Source organism: Oncorhynchus mykiss, chromosome 14, assembly GCF_013265735.2.
Source record: "Oncorhynchus mykiss isolate Arlee chromosome 14, USDA_OmykA_1.1, whole genome shotgun sequence".
Classification (NCBI taxonomy): domain Eukaryota; kingdom Metazoa; phylum Chordata; class Actinopteri; order Salmoniformes; family Salmonidae; genus Oncorhynchus; species Oncorhynchus mykiss.
The window spans coordinates 39,228,733-39,245,771 of NC_048578.1; the positions used below are offsets into that span (position 1 = coordinate 39,228,733).

Here is a 17,039-nt window from a genome sequence, read left to right on the forward strand (position 1 = left end):
AAACCTTTATTGTAGTTTATTAAGTTAGTACATTATTATGCTACATCTGTAATATGGTTAATATACGCAGTAAAGAAAGATCTCTCTTACAGGACAATCTGACTTTTCGCCGCTTGAACTTCTGCCACTGTCTTTGAAAACAAAAGCTCGACTTTTAAGCTCTTGTCAACTGTGAAGATCTGGAGAGGGAAACATGAAACAAAGTGTTACTCAGACAGACAGACAGACAGGCAGGCAGGCAGGCAGGCAGGCAGGCAGGCAGGCAGGCAGGCAGGCAGGCAGGCAGGCAGGCAGACAGACAGACAGACAGACAGACAGACAGACAGACATGCAGATAGGCAGGCAGACAGACAGGCAGACAGACAGACAGACAGGCAGACAGAAAGACATGCAGACAGTTAGGCAGACAGACAAGCAGACAGGCAGGCAGACAGACAGACAGACAGACAGGCAGACAGACAGACAGACAGGCAGACAGACAGACAGACAGGCAGACAGACAGAAAGACATGCAGACAGTTAGGCAGACAGACAAGCAGACAGACAGGCAGGCAGACAGACAGAGGGTAAGAGAGAACGGTAAGAGCCAACAGAGAATGAAATATGTTCACTAATGCAACCATCAATACACCTTTGTATGAATACACAGTGAGTTGTACACCTACCTCCAGTTTGGTTTCGGAGAAGAGTTTCGGTTCTTCAGTGTTAGCTGCCCCAACTGTCACCAAATACTTACCTTTAACATTGATATTTAACACTTCCATGTTCCTACAAAGTTTAAAAAGACCTGTTATTGTTCTGTAAGTCATTTTCGAGGAATCTACCTCATCCATGGGAATAGTGTCAAATAACAGCATAAAACCTAACGAACTGTGTTTCTTAACGGCTACTGTGTTGTTTCTTAACGACTACTGTGTTGTTTATTAACGGCTACTGTGTTGTTTCTTAACAGCTACTGTGTTGTTTATTAACGGCTACTGTGTTGTTTATTAACGGCTACTGTGTTGTTTCTTAACAGCTACTGTGTTGTTTATTAACGGCTACTGTGTTGTTTATTAACGGCTACTGTGTTGTTTCTTAACAGCTACTGTGTTGTTTCTTAACAGCTACTGTGTTGTTTCTTAACAGCTACTGTGTTGTTTCTTAACAGCTACTGTGTTGTTTATTAACGGCTACTGTGTTGTTTCTTAACGACTACTGTGTTGTTTATTAACGACTACTGTGTTGTTTATTAACGGCTACTGTGTTGTTTATTAACGGCTACTGTGTTGTTTATTAACGGCTACTGTGTTGTTTCTTAACAGCTACTGTGTTGTTTCTTAACAGCTACTGTGTTGTTTCTTAACAGCTACTGTGTTGTTTATTAACGGCTACTGTGTTGTTTCTTAACAGCTACTGTGTTGTTTCTTAACAACTACTGTGTTGTTTCTTAACAGCTACTGTGTTGTTTCTTAACAGCTACTGTGTTGTTTCTTAACGGCTACTGTGTTGTTTCTTAACAGCTACTGTGTTGTTTATTAACGGCTACTGTGTTGTTTCTTAACGACTACTGTGTTGTTTATTAACGACTACTGTGTTGTTTATTAACGGCTACTGTGTTGTTTATTAACGGCTACTGTGTTGTTTCTTAACAGCTACTGTGTTGTTTCTTAACAGCTACTGTGTTGTTTCTTAACGGCTACTGTGTTGTTTATTAACGGCTACTGTGTTGTTTCTTAACGACTACTGTGTTGTTTCTTAACGGCTACTGTGTTGTGTTTCTTAACGGCTACTGTGTTGTTTCTTAACGACTACTGTGTTGTTTATTAACGGCTACTGTGTTGTTTCTTAACAGCTACTGTGTTGTTTATTAACGGCTACTGTGTTGTTTATTAACGGCTACTGTGTTGTTTCTTAACAGCTACTGTGTTGTTTATTAACGGCTACTGTGTTGTTTCTTAACAGCTACTGTGTTGTTTATTAACGGCTACTGTGTTGTTTCTTAACAGCTACTGTGTTGTTTCTTAACAGCTACTGTGTTGTTTCTTAACAGCTACTGTGTTGTTTCTTAACAGCTACTGTGTTGTTTATTAACGGCTACTGTGTTGTTTCTTAACGACTACTGTGTTGTTTATTAACGACTACTGTGTTGTTTATTAACGGCTACTGTGTTGTTTATTAACGGCTACTGTGTTGTTTATTAACGGCTACTGTGTTGTTTCTTAACAGCTACTGTGTTGTTTCTTAACAGCTACTGTGTTGTTTCTTAACAGCTACTGTGTTGTTTATTAACGGCTACTGTGTTGTTTCTTAACAGCTACTGTGTTGTTTCTTAACAACTACTGTGTTGTTTCTTAACAGCTACTGTGTTGTTTCTTAACAGCTACTGTGTTGTTTCTTAACGGCTACTGTGTTGTGTTTCTTAACGGCTACTGTGTTGTGTTTCTTAACGGCTACTGTGTTGTTTCTTACTGGCTACTGTGTTGTTTCTTAACAGCTACTGTGTTGTTTCTTAACGGCTACTGTGTTGTGTTTCTTAACGACTACTGTGTTGTTTCTTAACAGCTACTGTGTTGTGTTTCTTAACGACTACTGTGTTGTTTCTTAACAGCTACTGTGTTGTTTCTTAACAGCTACTGTGTTGTTTCTTAACGGCTACTGTGTTGTTTCTTAACAGCTACTGTGTTGTTTCTTAACGGCTACTGTGTTGTTTATTAACGGCTACTGTGTTGTTTCTTAACAGCTACTGTGTTGTTTCTTAACGGCTACTGTGTTGTTTCTTAACGGCTACTGTGTTGTTTCTTAACGGCTACTGTGTTGTTTCTTAACAGCTACTGTGTTGTTTCTTAACAGCTACTGTGTTGTTTCTTAACAGCTACTGTGTTGTTTCTTAACAGCTACTGTGTTGTTTCTTAACAGCTACTGTGTTGTTTCTTAACAGCTACTGTGTTGTTTCTTAACGGCTACTGTGTTGTTTCTTAACGGCTACTGTGTTGTTTCTTAACGGCTACTGTGTTGTGTTTCTTAACGGCTACTGTGTTGTGTTTCTTAACGGCTACTGTGTTGTTTCTTAACAGCTACTGTGTTGTGTTTCTTAACGGCTACTGTGTTGTGTTTCTTAACAGCTACTGTGTTGTTTCTTAACGGCTACTGTGTTGTGTTTCTTAACGGCTACTGTGTTGTGTTTCTTAACGGCTACTGTGTTGTTTCTTAACGGCTACTGTGTTGTGTTTCTTAACGGCTACTGTGTTGTTTCTTAACGGCTACTGTGTTGTGTTTCTTAACGGCTACTGTGTTGTGTTTCTTAACGGCTACTGTGTTGTTTCTTAACAGCTACTGTGTTGTGTTTCTTAACGGCTACTGTGTTGTGTTTCTTAACAGCTACTGTGTTGTTTCTTAACAGCTACTGTGTTGTGTTTCTTAACGGCTACTGTGTTGTGTTTCTTAACGGCTACTGTGTTGTGTTTCTTAACGGCTACTGTGTTGTTTCTTAACGGCTACTGTGTTGTGTTTCTTAACGGCTACTGTGTTGTGTTTCTTAACGGCTACTGTTTCTTATTAACGGCTATTAATTACAGTGAAATCAGAAGTTAAAACATGACTTGCCCGGCCGGACAGCATTCATATACTCACTGAATATTTCCGACGTATTTGTCGTCTTCCTGTGTGGTGACAACTCGAAACACTTGACTGCCCAACTCGGTCGTTCTATTGTTGACGTCATCCCTGAATTGGATATTTGTTATCGAAAATGTAATTAGTCTATTTTTCCCGGAATCACGGTCTGTAGCCTATAAGGGGGAAAGGGGGAAAAAGAAGACTGGAATTCATTACAACTCATATCGCAGCCAAGTCTTCAAGTTAAATGAATTAAATGGTATACTTTATGTTATATTCAAAACAATTCTGCATAGCATGCAGCTGTCCCACTATGTACAGTATAATGATGGCATATTGCTGAGTCTACCTTTTATTAATAAGCTACATTTTGAGATTTAAAAATAAAAAATAGTGCCCTGCCCCGGCACTTGTTTTGCTATACCTTATCAAATAGAAAAATAACTGACGTTGTCCATTTTACACAGTTATACTCACAGTGACACTGGCTATTACTGAGCCTACAGAGGCCGTCTCTGACACCACAACTGCAGAGAGGGTAAGGTAGGTAAGAACACTGTTAAGTCAATCTGGAGTTATATAGATTCATATCATAAAGTAAAATGAATGATCATATATATATATATATATATAAACAAAAATACGATATTCAGATATTCAGATTTACCATACAACGTGCTGAAGTTTAGAAACATATTTACCATATAAGGAATCTGTTGTTTCGAAAGCAGGGGCATTGTCATTGATGTCTTCGATGTTGATCACAATGTGCCCTGAAATTAATTTGAATTGTTAGAATACATTGAAAGATATTAAAGTTACAAACGTAGATATTAACGATACTAATGTTACAAAATGAGGTTACAAATTCCTGGTAACATTCACAGAATTCCCAGGTTTTCCAGAAATCCCAGTTGCAGGATTATTGTATTTCCTGCTTATTCCCACCTCATCCCCAGAGTCGTTCCCAGGGAATCTTTCAACCTGAGCATTTTACAACCCAAAAAGAGCCAGAACCAAACAGAACCAGACGGAGGTACCGACCTGGTGTTGCGCTGTTGTTCTCCCCTTTCTGGGTCAACTCATCCACCACCTGGGCCTCCAGCTCAACCTCGTCACACTTCTCAAAGTCGATCACAAACTCCTCGTTCAGCATGATCTCCCCTGTGGGCTCCAGGATGAACCAGTCCTCTGGGCAGGGCCCGAGAGTCAGGGAGCCGTTACAGCGGCACTTAGTGGAGACCAGCTGGTAGACCAGAAAGTGATTCTTGTCCAGGTCCACCCCTTCGAATCTCCCCACGGCTCCAGTGATAGTGGTGTTCTCCTTTATGTGCAGCGGGCCAACGGGCTTAAACTGGGGCCTCTCATCATTCACATCCACCACAATCACCTCCACGTTTACAGTGTCCTTCATGGATCCCAGGTCCATGGCCTCCACATCCAGGCTGAAGGTTTTGAAGCTGCTCTCGTAGTCCAACTCGATGTCCGGGTCGACCGTGATGTTGCCGATGTAACCATCGGGTTCGTCCTTGAAGGTTTGGATGATGAATTGTCCGAAGCTTCCGCTGACTATGCTGAAGGAGATGCGGTTGTGATCGATCGTTTGGTCCAAGTCCACCGCCTGGACGGAGCCCACAAATTCAGCTGTTGGAGGAAGACAGAAAGAGACGGCTTTATGTTTTTCAATTCATGATTATCTAGATGTTTTTGGTCGATTATTAAACAATTATTATCAACAAAGCAAGTCAGTTAAGAACAAATTCCACAATGATGGCATGGTAAGTGGCGAGAGGCATGTTTTTTTGGCGGGAGATAGCTTATGTTTGAGGCAATGATCAATGTTTTTCTGAGGAGAAGTAGGGACTAAACCACATCCTCCCTCAAAATTTTAATCGGGGTACTGGCGGCAAAATGTCTGAATTCAACAACAAGAAACATGTGCTTACCTTTCTTCCCCTCCTCCACTAAGAATTTGTAAGACTTTTTTCGAAACTTCGGTGTGTTGTCGTTGATATCCTAGGTTGGAAATTAGAAGACCAGTGAAGCGTTACAATTTACAATTTATGTTCATGATACAAGGTAATGAAGCCTTCCTCTTACTTCTGATCACGTCAAGAAGACACCCTTACACATTAAACAATCTGTCGGGAGTTCTATCCAGTCGAAAAAGAGATACAAAGTCTGGGTCCACATGCATAAAGATTCTCAGATTAAGAATGGTGATCGAGGATCAGTATTTCCTTCTAAATCTAAAGATAAAAGTCTAATAAAATCATATTTTATTGGTCGCACACATATATTTAGCAGATGTTATTGAGGGTGTAGAGAAATGCTTGTGTTCCTAGCTCCAACAGTGCAGTAGTATCTAACAAGTCAAAACAAGACACACAAATCTAAAAGTACACGAGTGGAATTAAGACATTTATAATATTAGGACAAGCAATATCGGAGTCCTGAGGATAAATACAGTATATATATATGTACCAGTCAAAAGTATGGACACACCTACTCATTCAAGGTTTATTTTTTATTTTGACTATTTTCTACATTGTAGAATAATAGTGAAGACATCAAAACTATGAAACTACACGTATGGAATTAAGTAGTATCATTTAAAAAATATATATATAAAACTAAATATATTTTTAATTCTCCAAAGTAGCCACCCTTTGCCTTGATGACAGCTTTGCACACTCTTGGCATTATCTCAACCAGCTTCATGAGGTAGTCACCTGGAATGCATTTCAATTAACAGGTGTGCCTTGTTAAAAGTCCATTTGTGGAATTTTTATTTGAGCCAATCAGTTGTGTTGAGACAAGGTAGGGTAGGTATACAGAAGATAGCCCGATTTGGTAAAAGACCAAGTCCATATTATGGCAAGAACAGCTCAAATAAGAAAAGAGAAACAACAGTCCATCATTGCTTTAAGACATGAAGGTCAGTCAATCAGGAAAATGTCAAGAACTTTAAAATTTTCTTCAAGTGCAGTCGCAAAAACCATCAAGCATTATTATGAAACTGGCTCTCACGAGGACGGCCACAGGAAAGGAAGACCCAGAGTTACCTCTGCAGCAGAGGATAAGTTCATTAGAGTTACCAGCCTCAGAAACTGCAGCCCAAATAAATGCTTCACAGATTTCAAGTAACAGACACATCTCAACATCAACTGTTCAGACTGTGTGAATCAGGCCTTCCTGATCAAATTACTGTAAAGAAACCACTACTGAAGGACACCAACAAGAAGAAGAGACTTCCTTGGACAAAGAAACACGAGCAATGGGCATTAGACATGTGGAAGTCTGTCCCTTGGTCTGATGAGTCCAAATTTTGGAACCACCAAGACTCTTCCTAAAGCTGGCCACCTGGCAAAACTGAGCAATCGGACGAGAAGGGCCTTGGTCAGAACCAAGAACCTATTGGTCACTCTGAAAGAGCTCCAGAGTTCCTCTGTGGAGATGGAAGAACCTTCCACAAGGGCAACCATCTCTGCAGCACTCCACCAATATGTTTTTTATGATAAGGTGGCCAGATGGAAACCACTCCTCAGTAAAAGGCAAATGACAGCCCGCTTGGAGTTTGCCAAAGGCACCTCAAGGCTCTCAGACCTTGAGAAACAATATTATCTGGTCTGATGAAACTAAGATTGAACTCTTTGGCTTGAATGCCAAGCATCATGTCTGGAGGGAACCTGGCACCATCCATACAGTGAAGAATGGTGGTGGCAGCACCATGCTGTGGGGATGTTTTTCAGCAGCAGGGACTGGGAGACTAGTCAGGATCGAGGGAAAGATAAATGTAAAATGCAAAGTAGAGAGATCATTGATGAAAACCTGCTCCAGAGTGCTCAGGACCTCAGACTGGGGCGAAGGTTCACCTTCCAACAGGACAACGACCCTAAGCACACAGCCAAGAGAACGCAGGATTGGCTTCGGGACAAATATCTGAATGTCCATGAGTGGCCCAGCCAGAGCCCGGACTTGAACCCGATCGAACTGTAGAGACCTGGAGAGACTCTGGAGAGATCTGAAAATAGCTGTGCAGCAATGCTCCCCATCCAATCCGACAGAGCTTGAGCGGATCTGCAGAGCACAATGGGAGAAACTCCCCAAATATTGGTGTGCACAGCTTGTATCATCATACCCAAGAAGACTCAAGGCTGTAATCCCTGCCAAATGTGCTTCAACAAAGTTCTGAGTAAAAGTGTCTGAATACTTATGCAAATGTAATATATATACAGTGCCTTGCGAAAGTATTCGGCCCCCTTGAACTTTGCGACCTTTTGCCACATTTCAGGCTTCAAACATAAAGATATAAAACTGTATTTTTTTGTGAAGAATCAACAACAAGTGGGACACAATCATGAAGTGGAACGACATTTATTGGATACTTCAAACTTTTTTAACAAATCAAAAACGGAAAAATTGGGCGTGCAAAATTATTCAGCCCCTTTACTTTCAGTGCAGCAAACTCTCTCCAGAAGTTCAGTGAGGATCTCTGAATGATCCAATGTTGACCTAAATGACTAATGATGATAAATACAATCCACCTGTGTGTAATCAAGTCTCCGTATAAATGCACCTGCACTGTGATAGTCTCAGAGGTCCGTCAAAAGCGCAGAGAGCATCATGAAGAACAAGGAACACACCAGGCAGGTCCGAGATACTGTTGTGAAGAAGTTTAAAGCCGGATTTGGATACAAAAAGATTTCCCAAGCTTTAAACATCCCAAGGAGCACTGTGCAAGCGATAATATTGAAATGGAAGGAGTATCAGACCACTGCAAATCTACCAAGACCTGGCCGTCCCTCTAAACTTTCAGCTCATACAAGGAGAAGACTGATCAGAGATGCAGCCAAGAGGCCCATGATCACTCTGGATGAACTGCAGAGATCTACAGCTGAGGTGGGAGACTCTGTCCATAGGACAACAATCAGTCGTATATTGCACAAATCTGGCCTTTATGGAAGAGTGGCAAGAAGAAAGCCATTTCTTAAAGATATCCATAAAAAGTGTTGTTTAAAGTTTGCCACAAGCCACCTGGGAGACACACCAAACATGTGGAAGAAGCTGCTCTGGTCAGATGAAACCAAAATTGAAATTTTTGGCAACAATGCAAAACGTTATGTTTGGCGTAAAAGCAACACAGCTCATCATCCTGAACACACCATACCCACTGTCAAACATGGTGGTGGCAGCATCATGGTTTGGGCCTGCTTTTCTTCAGCAGGGACAGGGAAGATGGTTAAAATTGATGGAAAGATGGATGGAGCCAAATACAGGACCATTCTGGAAGAAAACCTGATGGAGTCTGCAAAAGACCTGAGACTGGGACGGAGATTTGTCTTCCAACAAGACAATGATCCAAAACATAAAGCAAAATCTACAATGGAATGGTTCAAAAATAAACATATCCAGGTGTTAGAATGGCCAAGTCAAAGTCCAGACCTGAATCCAATCGAGAATCTGTGGAAAGAACTGAAAACTGCTGTTCACAAATGCTCTCCATCCAACCTCACTGAGCTTGAGCTGTTTTGCAAGGAGGAATGGGAAGAAAATTCAGTCTCTCGATGTGCAAAACTGATAGAGACATACCCCAAGCGACTTACAGCTGTAATCGCAGCAAAAGGTGGCGCTACAAAGTATTAACTTAAGGGGCTGAATAATTTTGCACGCCCAATTTTTCCGTTTTTGATTTGTTAAAAAAGTTTGAAATATCCAATAAATGTCGTTCCACTTCATGATTGTGTCCCACTTGTTGTTGATTCTTCACAAAAAAATACAGTTTTATATCTTTATGTTTGAAGCCTGAAATGTGGCAAAAGATCGCAAAGTTCAAGGGGGCCGAATACTTTCGCAAGGCACTGTATATATATTTTATTTTTTATTTTTATCAATTAGCAAAATAATCTCAAAACCTATTTTTTGTCATTATAATAAGGGGAATTGTTTTTTAATCCATATGAGAATGTGGCTGTAACACAACCACATGTGGAAAAAAGTCCAGTGTAATTCCTTGAGGGCCGTTGTGGTATCAGCTTGAGGAGGAATATACACGGCTCTCTTGGGAGGTAATGCGGTCGGCATTTGATTGTGAGTTATTCTAGGTTGGGTGACCAAAAGGACTTGAATTCCTGTACATTACCACAATCACACAATGAGTAGTTAATCATGAAATATACACCTATGCTTTTCTTCTTCCCGGAGAGTTCCTTATTCCTGTCTGCGCGATGTACTGAGAACCCAGCAGGCTGTATGGACGGGGACAGTATATCCAGAGAGAGCCATGATTTTGCCAAACAGAGTATGTTACAGGCCCTTATGTCTCTCTGGAAGGAGATCCTCGCCCTGAACCTGTCTACTTTATTGTCCAGACTCCAACTCTGGGCCTGGTGATTGGGGAAATGGGCCAAAAAAAAGGGGGACAGAGCAGCTAACCTCCACAGAGGCTGACTGCTCTGCCCCCCTTAAGGACAGTGGAACTATGGACCTTCTCTGGAAGGAGATCCTCGCCCTGAACCTGTCTACTTTATTGTCCAGAGACTGAACATTAGCGAGTAATATACTCGGAAGCGGTGGATGGTGTGCACGCCTCCTGAGTCGGACTAGAAGTCCACTCCGAACACCACATCCATTGGCGGCGTCTTGAAACAGCCTCAGGGATAAGTTAAATTGCATTGGTTGAGTACGAACAAAAGGATCCAATCCAGGAAAGTCGTATTTCTGGTCGTAACGCTGGTGAGTTACTGCCGCTCTGATATCCAGAAGTTATTTCCGGCTGTATGTAATAACGCAAAACATTTTCTGGGATAATAATATAGGATTTTTTTTTTTTTTTGAACTAAAACATAAATGCAAAGTTGTTTAGGACCTAGTAACAGAGGTGCCAAGGGGGACATGATTCTAGATCAACAGTCCTACTCTGAGACGCTTTGTAAATATGGGCCCAGGTACCAATGCACCCTGTCTGTGCACTTGTTAAAGGTTTGTGAGGGATGGACAGTGATCTTACCTCCACATTGATGATGACTGGCACCCATGTGGCCAGTGGTGGACTGCCTTTGTCAGTTGCTGTCACATTTAACTTAACCTGCCCATTATCCTTGGCCTGCATGGCCTCTCTGTCTAGCGGGCCATTGTTCTCCAACCAGCCTGTGGTGGGGTCAATGGTGAATTTGTCACTGTAGTTACTGTTAACTATTCCATACACAATCTCGCTGTTGGGCGGCTCATCTCTGTCAGTAGCCTGCAAACGAGGAGAAGAAAAAAATTCACCAACAACCTAGAAGCAGCACAGAGGTCTAGAAAAATTCTGAAAACTTTCTCCCAAATTCCTGGAAGATTCCTGAAATTCAGTACAGAATAAGCAGGAAATCTGGAATCCTCTGACCTGGATTCTTCAAAAAACCTGGGACTTTTTGGAAAGTTACTAGAATTATCCCGGGTCAACGGGTCTATGGGTCTCTGCCATAGACTAGCATGAGGCTCAGCTGTAGACCGTTTTAACCCTTTGGTTACTGTGTGTAGAGCAGGGGTCTCAAACACATTCCATGGAGGGGGCCAGTGGCTGCTGGTTGTTGTTATTTCCTTTCAATCTTTATCAAATGAAGTCTTAAGACAACCAGGTGAGGGGAGTTCCACACTTGACCTGGAAGCTCTCAGCCCTCCATGGAAGTAGTTTGACACTCGTGTTGTAGAGTAGGGGGTTTTCAAATCTATTCTTGGGTTCCTCAAGCGTTCTATGTTTTTTTTATTTTCAATTAAGAACAATTAAGAACAATTTCTTATTTACAATGCTTATTCCACACCTTATTCATCTAATAATAAAGTCCTTGATTAGGTGAAACAGCTGAGCTTGTTCAGGGCTACAGCAACATCATAAAATGTCTAGGGGGTCCCTGAGGAGAGGTTTGAAATACACTTGTATAGAGACAGATATTGACCTGTACTTGAATTCTTAGGTTTGAGCCCTCTTTCACATAGTCGATGTAGGATTCTCTGTTGAACTGTGGTGTCTGGTCATTGATGTCTGTCAGTGTGATTTCTAACACAGCGTTCCCTGTGTTGTTGGTCTGGTCTCTTGCTTGCAGAGTTGGAGAATACAGGGAGGTGACCTCTCGGTCGATCAGTTTGCTGTTTGTCACATAGATCCTCCCTGTCATTGCATTCACATTGAAGTACTTTAGTCTGAAAACCAGAAATCTCTTTTAGTAATTAGTTCTCATGTATTGGGTCTCGTTTCACAAACTTTGGCACCTCATGTCAGACAACATCAAAGTTGATATACTGTATATTGTTTAGGTTTTATGAAAGCCTCTTATATAAAGCAAACTAAATGAATGAAGTATCATATAGACATAAGAAAACCCTGGAATGGATCACAATACTGGAAACCCTGGAATGAATCACAATACTGGAAACCCTGGAATGGATCACAATACTGGAAACCCTGGAATGGATCACAATACTGGAAACCCTGGAATGGATCACAATACTGGAAACCCTGGAATGGATCACAATACTGGAAACCCTGGAATGGATCACAAGACAACATACAGTGATAATGGAATGTAGTGTACGTACATGCTGTCGGGAAGAAGTCTGTATCTGATGTTATCAACATCCATAGTGTCAGGATCGGTTGCCTGGAGAGAAGTAGAGTTTTTGTGATTGTACTTCCAATACATTTAGCAGCAACAAATCAAAAATACACTGAGACAAGAACCCAAGTCAAAGGACTTTTGATTCACATTTTATTACGAGTGTCTTTGTTAGATTTACACCCAGCAGTGCGACCTGGGTTGTTGAGTGAGTTAACACTCGATACTTCAAGACGCTGTTCAAATCAAACACAGAGAGCATTGCACATTGGTTGAATTTCAGGCAGAATGGTAACAATAACATAGACCTACTGTTAGAATGGTAACAATAACATAGACCTACTGTTAGAATGGTAACAATAACATAGACCTACTGTTAGAATGGTAACAATAACATAGACCTACTGTTAGAATGGTAACAATAACATAGACCTACTGTTAGAATGGTAACAATAACATAGACCTACTGTTAGAATGGTAACAATAACATAGACCTACTGTTAGAATGGTAACAATAACATAGACCTGCTGTTAGAATGGTAACAATAACATAGACCTACTGTTAGAATGGTAACAAATAACATAGACCTACTGTTAGAATGGTAACAATAACATAGACCTACTGTTAGAATGGTAACAATAACATAGACCTACTGTTAGAATGGTAACAATAACATAGACCTGCTGTTAGAATGGTAACAATAACATAGACCTACTGTTAGAATGGTAACAATAACATAGACCTACTGTTAGAATGGTAACAATAACATAGACCTGCTGTTAGAATGGTAACAATAACATAGACCTACTGTTAGAATGGTAACAATAACATAGACCTACTGTTATCGTGTCCACAGTGGTTCCATTAGGACTGTGCTCATCAACCTTGAGGATGTAGACTTCTTTGGGGAACGTGGGGCTGTTGTCATTAATGTCTTTGATCTGAATGGTGACTGTAGCTGTGGAACAGCAGTCTGCTGTGTTGGAGTGATCCTTGGCGATAATCTGTACAGAAAAACAACCACGATTTAACCTCAAGTTTTAATCACAGACTTTCGGACGGAGTAAGAATGTTGTACTCTGTGGTGAACATCAGTACGTAAACCTCAGGTTATTCCCAGCTGTGCACTGTTTGGTGAAGAGAGTGCCGTTTGAGACAAAAAAAAGTGTTGGTTTTGAAAATGGTGATATGATCCGTCAAAATAATACTTTTGGGGTACAATGTGTTGTTGATCGTGCAATGTCATTATTCACGTTCTGCAGCTTGACCACCGTCCTGGTAGAGACCGTTCAATGTCTCTTGCGTGTCCGCAGTTCACCTGGCTATAAACGTGTGTCATCTCCTTTAGCGTAAGTAATCAACCTGTTTGTAATGGATCCTAAGTGTGTTTGCTTGGCGTCTTAAAAAACGACTCAAAAACCTGTTTCAGCCTAAGCTGGGATAATTCTGACATTGGACACACTCCAAACCACTTAGTTTGTCTGGTTGAAATCTTCAATTGACTTGTCACACATCTTCTTTGAAAATGTTGTCAAATGTATTTGAATGATTATGATAACAAGGTGGTCCATGATGATTTTTTGACAATGGTGTTTGTCTTTGGTTTCAGTCAGTCAAATTATAGTGAAGACATTTCCCACATTTACGTGGACATAGTACCTTACTTTTGACCTTGATCCTTATTGGGTCCTGGTGAAAAGTAGTGCACTAAATAGGGAATAGGTTGCCATTTGAGACTCATACCTGGATAACCATTGATGTTTTGGTCTCGTAGTCCACAGCCTGGGAGTTCTTGACCATGATCTGAACCGGGCTTTCTGAGTAGGCAATCTGTGGCGACACACTGAACGCATCCTTGTCTGGTCCAGCAAGACTTAATTCGAATTTTCCATTATCTCCCTACATCCGAATACAGATGTTGATCAATTTTCTGGCCTGAGTAAACTCAGGTCCCACATGACTTTGACGCTGTTTTTTTTTACATTTTTTAATAAAAAAACATATATTTTGTGATTAGTATTGCAAAATTCCAGTACATTTTCAAGTAATCCTGGTTGGAGTGTTTTAGATTTAGTTTATCATTATTCCTTTCCCCTCTCCTAACTCTGGGAATCTTCCAACCAAGAGTTACAAAAAAATATAAAAATAAAAAAATGTCCAACCCTATTTCTTAGAAAGGACTGACCTGATCCAAATCTTTGGCTCTGATGTTGAGGTCGTCGACTGGAACACCCATGGAGGAGTGTTCAAAGATGTTGGCCGTGAAGCTGCTGGCCTCCGCGCAGGGCTCCACACCACAGTCGTAAAATCTAGGCTTGTTGTCGTTGATGTCACCGATGGTAATCCGCACCTCAGTCGAGGTGTGTGCTTGGGTCCCCAGAACGCTTGGATGAACCTCGGTTGCCTGGAATTTTAGTTTTTATTAACAGTGGGGTCAGACTGAAATTAAAATATTGTCTTTTGGATAAATGACTTTTGGAAATTACGTAAAAGATTTAAGCAGTAAGAGTATACCGTCACTTTAAGGGCCACAACATAATTGATGTCCAACAAAGCCTCTCTATCAATATCACTTTTGACAGATATGATTCCATCGTTGGCCGTGATGTCAAACAGGTCATCGGTACCTGCAAAAATAACAAAACATATATCACAGTCCAATCTTCATCATTATTCCAACAATTTTTGAATGAAAAACAACAACAACAAAAATCTTTATTTTTTTCAAGAGTTGTCAGCACAACGGCAACGGACAGCATTTACGCTGATGTTCTGCTAACAACCTGTAATGAGCAGACGTTCAGAGAAGTAGCTATACTCACCTTCAATGCTGTAGGTGATGTCATCGTTGATTCCTGAGTCCTGATCAATTGCAACCACTTTAAACACAGACTGGCCCTGAAATGAAAGGCAGACGGTAGAGTTCAGTTAAAGGCTGACGTCAACAAAGGCTTTGTCCCCTTTGGCATCCCAAATGTAGTAAATGGTCCTGATCCAAAGTAGAAAATGGCCCTGATTCAAAGTAGTAAATGGCCCTGATTCAAAGTAGAAAATGGCCCTGATTCAAAGTAGTAAATGGCCCTGATCCAAAGTAGAAAATGGCCCTGATCCAAAGTAGAAAATGGCCCTGATCCAAAGTAGTAAATGTCCCTGATCCAAAGTAGAAAATGGCCCTGATCCAAAGTAGTAAATGGCCCTGATTCAAAGTAGTAAATGGTCCTGATCCAAAGTAGTAAATGGTCCTCATCAAAAGTAGTAAATGGCCCTGACCCAAAGTAGTAAATGGTCCTGATCCAAAGTAGTAAATGGTCCTGACCCAAAGTAGTAAATGGTCCTGACCCAAAGTAGAAAATGGTCCTGACCCAAAGTAGTAAATGGCCCTGATCCAAAGTAGAAAATGGCCCTGATCCAAAGTAGAAAATGGCCCTGATCCAAAGTAGTAAATGTCCCTGATCCAAAGTAGAAAATGGCCCTGATCCAAAGTAGTAAATGGCCCTGATTCAAAGTAGTAAATGGTCCTGATCCAAAGTAGTAAATGGTCCTCATCAAAAGTAGTAAATGGCCCTGACCCAAAGTAGTAAATGGTCCTGATCCAAAGTAGTAAATGGTCCTGACCCAAAGTAGTAAATGGTCCTGACCCAAAGTAGTAAATGGTCCTGACCCAAAGTAGTAAATGGTCCTGACCCAAAGTAGTAAATGTCCCTGATCCAAAGTAGAAAATGGCCTAGATCAAAAGTAGTTAAATGTCCCTGACCCAAAGTAGTTAAATGTCCCTGACCCAAAGTAGTTAAATGTCCCTGACCCAAAGTAGTAAATGTCCCTGACCCAAAGTAGTAAATGGTCCTGATCCAAAGTAGTTAAATGTCCCTGACCCAAAGTAGTAAATGTCCCTGATCCAAAGTAGTAAATGGCCTAGATCAAAAGTAGTTAAATGTCCCTGATCCAAAGTAGTAAATGTCCCTGACCCAAAGTAGTAAATGGTCCTGACCCAAAGTAGTAAATGTCCCTGATCCAAAGTAGAAAATGGTCCTGACCCAAAGTAGTTAAATGGCCCTGATCCAAAGTAGTAAATGTCCCTGACCCAAAGTAGTTAAATGGCCCTGATCCAAAGTAGTAAATGTCCCTGATCCAAAGTAGTAAATGTCCCTGATCCAAAGTAGTAAATGTCCCTGATCCAAAGTAGTAAATGTCCCTGATCCAAAGTAGTAAATGGCCCTGATCCAAAGTAGTAAATGTCCCTGATCCAAAGTAGTAAATGGCCCTGATCCAAAGTAGTAAATGTCCCTGATCCAAAGTAGTAAATGTCCCTGATCCAAAGTAGTAAATGGCCCTGACCCAAAGTAGTAAATGGTCCTGACCCAAAGTAGTAAATGTCCCTGACCCAAAGTAGTTAAATGGCCCTGATCCAAAGTAGTAAATGTCCCTGATCCAAAGTAGTAAATGTCCCTGATCCAAAGTAGTAAATGTCCCTGATCCAAAGTAGTAAATGTCCCTGATCCAAAGTAGTAAATGGCCCTGATCCAAAGTAGTAAATGTCCCTGATCCAAAGTAGTAAATGTCCCTGATCCAAAGTAGTAAATGGCCCTGATCCAAAGTAGTAAATGGCCTAGATCAAAAGTAGTAAATGGTCCTGACCCAAAGTAGTAAATGTCCCTGATCCAAAGTAGAAAATGGTCCTGACCCAAAGTAGTAAATGGCCCTGATCCAAAGTAGTAAATGGTCCTGATCCAAAGTAGAAAATGGCCTAGATCAAAAGTAGTTAAATGTCCCTGACCCAAAGTAGTAAATGGCCTAGATCAAAAGTAGTTAAATGTCCCTGATCCAAAGTAGAAAATGGCCCTGATC

The 17,039-nt window shown here is 40.9% G+C and overlaps 1 protein-coding gene across 2 annotated transcripts in view; it reads right to left on the minus strand.

Annotated features, from left to right (window-relative positions):
* cdhr2 (cadherin related family member 2) overlaps window positions 1-17,039 on the minus strand; it is a 48,624-nt gene that overhangs the window by 16,501 nt on the left and 15,084 nt on the right. For both annotated transcript variants that reach the window (XM_036943531.1, XM_036943530.1), the window contains exons 10-24: window positions 15,017-15,092; window positions 14,709-14,821; window positions 14,380-14,598; window positions 13,938-14,093; window positions 13,034-13,198; window positions 12,177-12,238; window positions 11,537-11,780; window positions 10,606-10,839; window positions 5,543-5,612; window positions 4,641-5,240; window positions 4,298-4,369; window positions 4,074-4,123; window positions 3,612-3,769; window positions 665-767; window positions 91-179 (exon numbers count right to left, since the gene is read on the minus strand). In XM_036943531.1, coding sequence (XP_036799426.1) covers window positions 91-179; window positions 665-767; window positions 3,612-3,769; window positions 4,074-4,123; window positions 4,298-4,369; window positions 4,641-5,240; window positions 5,543-5,612; window positions 10,606-10,839; window positions 11,537-11,780; window positions 12,177-12,238; window positions 13,034-13,198; window positions 13,938-14,093; window positions 14,380-14,598; window positions 14,709-14,821; window positions 15,017-15,092 — 2,411 coding nt within the window. The remainder of the gene's footprint in view (window positions 1-90; window positions 180-664; window positions 768-3,611; window positions 3,770-4,073; window positions 4,124-4,297; window positions 4,370-4,640; window positions 5,241-5,542; window positions 5,613-10,605; window positions 10,840-11,536; window positions 11,781-12,176; window positions 12,239-13,033; window positions 13,199-13,937; window positions 14,094-14,379; window positions 14,599-14,708; window positions 14,822-15,016; window positions 15,093-17,039) is intronic.